The sequence below is a fragment of the Zosterops lateralis genome (genome assembly GCF_965231275.1).
Source record: "Zosterops lateralis genome assembly, chromosome: 17".
Classification (NCBI taxonomy): Eukaryota; Metazoa; Chordata; class Aves; order Passeriformes; family Zosteropidae; genus Zosterops; species Zosterops lateralis.
The window spans coordinates 10,097,765-10,102,192 of NC_139777.1; the positions used below are offsets into that span (position 1 = coordinate 10,097,765).

The 4,428-nt window shown below is 62.4% G+C and overlaps 1 protein-coding gene across 1 annotated transcript; it reads left to right on the forward strand.

Annotated features, from left to right (window-relative positions):
* Positions 1–814: 814 nt before the first annotated feature.
* LIF (LIF interleukin 6 family cytokine) lies at positions 815–4,071 on the forward strand (the record flags this gene model as incomplete). The annotated part of the gene is made up of 3 exons (XM_083874168.1): positions 815–833; positions 2,513–2,691; positions 2,828–4,071. 3 exons carry the CDS (start codon positions 815–817, stop codon positions 3,263–3,265), a joined length of 636 nt encoding a protein of 211 aa, XP_083730294.1. The 3' UTR covers positions 3,266–4,071.
* Between the last annotated feature and the right edge of the window lie 357 nt (positions 4,072–4,428).

Here is a 4,428-nt window from a genome sequence, read left to right on the forward strand (position 1 = left end):
GGGATCCCCAGGAGACGGTGACCCAGAGCCCTCCTGTCGGCTCCAGCACCCTCTGCCCGCTCCGGGCCGGGGACAGCCCCGCCGAGGGAAGGGTTAACCCGGGGGGGCCGGTCCGGCCTCTCCCCCTGGGTGGGTTTGTCCTTTTTCCTGCAGAAAACCCACCCTTTAGAGATAACGCTTTTGCCCAAAGGGATGAGCCCGCGGCGGGCTGGGGGACACTGCGGTCACCCCACGGTGACCGGGGAGTGCGGTGCCCCGCCACCACTTCCCCTCGCCTTCCATCTCTCCAAAACTCCCAAAAAAACCCCGAAACCAGACTTTTTTACCTCCTTCGTTTCATTGCCTGCTGGGGCAGGCAGCGGGGGAGCCCCGGCCCGGGGAGGGGACCCGGGGATGGAATCTTGCGGCTCCTGAGTCAGAGCAGGGCGCGTTGGCCACCGCGCCTCGACACCCCCGAGCCCACGTGCATCTCCCGTGGGGGGGGGGCTTCAATTCATCCTTCCAGCCCACCCACCACCCCGACCCCGCGCGTGAAACAAAAGATGACACCAAACCGCGTGTGACATCAATTTTTTTTCACTAGTTTATTTCAAAGAAACATTCAAGATTTCCAAACGCTCCGACTTCCTGATTTCCAGTTTGAATGAAAAAAAGATAACGACTCTCCCCCGACTTTCCTCTCCTCTTCTCCACCCTCTTACACCACAGGCTGGACCGGTATATAAACCCCGAGAAATCCCCTAGTATGAACATGAATTTCTGAAAACTTCCTCTGCCAACACCAATCCCTATTAAGTCGCTCCTGGGACTCACAATGAAGTTCGTGCCGGCAGGTAAAAAAAAAAAAAAAAAAAGAAAAAAGAAAAAAAAATAGACTTTGGAGATACTATTTCCCCTTCTCTCCCTCCCCCTTTTTTTCCTCCCCCTCCCCTCCTTTTGCCGGTGATGCTCGGGTGCAGGCGGGTCCCGGTTGGATGGCGCCGCTGGAGCCGGAGCGAGGCTCCCGCCGCGCTGCGTCCCCCCCGGGAGGAGCATCTCTGGGAATTGGCAGCGGGAGCGGAGCGCGGCGCTGGCGCGGTGCAGCCAACATCTGGACACTTATATAACTGGAAATGCTTCCAAGAGGGGGAAAAAAAAATCTCAAGGAGGGGGGGATTTTTTTTTTTTTCTTTTTTTGTACTTTTAAATACTTTTTTTCCCCCCCCTCCTGCTTTTCCTCCTTCTGGGTCTCCCGGTGCCGCGAGCCGCTGCCGTGTCGGGAGCGCTGGAAGGATGGAGAGGCTGCCAAGTGCAGGAGGGGGGCTGGGGGGAGCTGCCCCCACCCCAGAAGCCGCTCTGGGGGGTCGCACGGGGCAGCACCCACTGGGACCCCCCACCCAGGCGGGCCCTGGCACACGTGGGTGCCGAGCCTGTCCCTGCCCAGCTGTGAAACGGGCAGAGGCAGCGGCCGGGGGGACACAGCCGGAGGGGCTCCTGGGGGGTCAGGGGATCTGCGTCCCATGGGAACAGCCGGGGCCGCGGGGGGGAGCGGCGGGTCAGGGATCGGAACACGCCCAGGTAAGTCTTGTCCCACCTGGGCAGGGTAAAGAAATCGAGGCTTGGATTACCCGTCCGAGGCGCAGACAAGTGCGGGGCATTTCGGCGCTCGTCACGGCCCGGGGACCTCGCCTGGCAGCACCCGGCACTGGACCCCCACCCTGCCGGGGCCCTGCCGGTGACATCCAGGTCACCGGGCAGCGGTGACACCCGGGCCGCCCTCCCCGAGGATGCCCAGCGCAGGGCCGGGCTCCAGAGGCGCTTTGCCCTCCCCGGGCAGGGATGGATCCCGCTTTGGGGGAGTCCCGGTGGATTGGGGCTGCAGCGCCCCTCTCTCAGGACACGCCGGGGCGACCCAGCTGCCGGAGGCTCAAGGGTCCCCTTGTTCCGCGTCCAGGGATTTCCTGGCTGGAGCCTCTGGCAGCTGCATCGTCTCTCCCCAGGGCTCCTCGGCGCTGCGCCCGCTTGTCAGACGGGGAAACTGAGGCAGGCGGTGGGGCCGGGGGCGGGAGGGAGGAGGGGAGGGCACGCCGAGAGCAGGTTTCCTTGCGGGAGCCCCGCTGAGTCAGCCGCCCGGGGTGGGGCCTTGCTCCCGAAGCGCCCGGACCGGGATAACGGAGGAAAAAGCCTCTCGCACGTTTGATTAAACCCGCCAGGTCGCCACCGGGCCGGTTGCGAAATGTGGGAATGCTGCGGGGGCCCCCGCCAGGAAGGGAGGCGGGGGAGCCCCTGCCGGGGGGCAGGTGAGGGGGACGGCAGCGGGACGGGAGCTGCGGCACGGCCGGGACGGCAGAGCGGGGGGTCTGGGGGTTCCAGCGGAGCCGGACGCACACCCAAGCGGGATTGAGTCCCCGCTCCGGCTGGACACCCTCCCTTCGGGTGCCTGGAACTGGGGTCACCCTCGGTGGATGCTCTGCATCAGCCACCGCCGCCTCGTCCCGGCCCCCGCCGTGACCCGGCCTCTCTCCCCACACAGGCGTCGTGCCCTTCATGGCCCTGCTCCTGCTGCAGCGGCGGCCCGTGGCCGGCCGGGCGCTGCTGGTGACGGGCTCCGGCTGCCCCAGCCACGGCTTGTGCCGCTCCAACGTGCAGGAGCAGACCCGCAGGCAGGTGGCCGTGCTCAACGCCACCGCCCAGGAACTCTTCAGCCTCTATGTAAGTGGTGCTCGGGGACGGCCGGGGGTCCCGGGAGGGGGTTCGAGTGCGTGAAGCGAGAGGGCTGGGGACACCACGGGGACGGTGGCAGGGGGGGACACAAGGGACGTGGGGTGACACTTGCCTCTCCTCCCAGCTGAAGTGCCAGGGAGAACCGTTCAGCAGCGAGAGTGACAAGCTCTGCAACCCCTCTGGCATCTTCTTCCCCGCTTTCCGCGTCAACCGGACGAGCGAGAGGAAGGAGGTGATGGTGGCCATGTACAAACTCTTCGCCTTCCTCAACGCCTCGCTGGGCAACATCACCCGCGACCAGGAGGAGCTCAACCCCATGGCCAAAGAGCTCCTCGAGCGGCTGCACAACACCACCAAGACCACCCGAGGCCTCATCTCCAACCTCACCTGCCTCCTCTGCAAGAACTACAACATCTTCCAGGTGGACGTCAGGTACGGGGACAGCTCCAGGGGCAAGAGCGCCTTCAAGAAGAAGCAGCAGGGCTGCCAGGTGCTCAGGAAGTACGTGCAGGTCATCGGGCAGGCGGCACGTGTCCTCCTACCTCATCTCAGCCCCTCATGAGCACCTGCCTGGCTACGCTGCCTCTCCGCTGCTGGCCGGCCCACGCCGCTGCCTCCCCAATTCCTGCCTTCCTATTTATTACCCGGACCCTGCGCTGGCCCCATCCGCCCTCTGGTACTTTATTGCCCCTTGAGGGGGTGAACGTTGCAGACTGGACTGTCCCGGGCAGAGCAGAGCCAGCATCCAACAGGACTAGGCAGCACATCCCTGAGGAGATGCCGGGCCATGGGCTGGTCCCGGGATGTGCCATCCCTGTGCTCCCATGGGGTGTGGGGAGCTGTGGAGGCTGGCGGCAGGGCCAGACTCTGTCCCCCAAGGACGGTATCATCATGGAGATCAACCGGACAGATGTCCCTGAGCACTGTCTGAAAGATGTCACTTCCCTGGAAAAAGGACTGTGAGGAAGGACATTGGGATGCAGTGGCTGGCAGGGACGTGGGGACATGGGGACATGCTCCTCCTGCAAGGAGCCAAACTGAGGGTACTGGTGGCTGGGACTGGGTCCCACTGTCTCGGACAAGGCCACCTGAGTGGGAGTCACCCCACTGTGGAGCATCATCCCCCCGCGCGGGCACGGCGGGGCACGGAATGTCCTCTTCTTTGGGAGAGCGCTTTTCCCATTGGAAGAATTCTGAATGTACTAACGACCAAGAGCTGGGCTTTCCACGGCTGAACGCAGCCCTGGCATGGGGGCATGAGACAAGTGGACATGAGGACATGGGACATGGGGACATGGACACAGGGACACGAGGACATATAGATGTGGGACGTGGGGACCTGGGGACACAAGGCTGGGCCCCAGGCCGGTGGCAGGTGGCGCTGGCTCGCTCCTGGCACCAGAGCGGGCTGTGAGGGTTGTTTATTGCCTCCGTGGAAAGCCCAGAGTGCACTGAGACCTGACTTTTAATAATTTTATTGTTAATAATAATTAATAATTATTAATAAGATTTGTCTAATATATTCATGGGGTACTATTTAAATATTTATTTTTTTATACTTCTTGCCCTACCTTTTTTAAAATAAACCAGTAGAAACAGACTGTATTTGACTGCTCTTCTTTGGTCCCTTCTGTGCTCATCCTCAGAGACTTCTGCTCCCCCATAGCACTCTCGGGGCTGCCCCAAAACCGCTCAAGGCATCGCTGTGGATCACAGTCCCCTGTC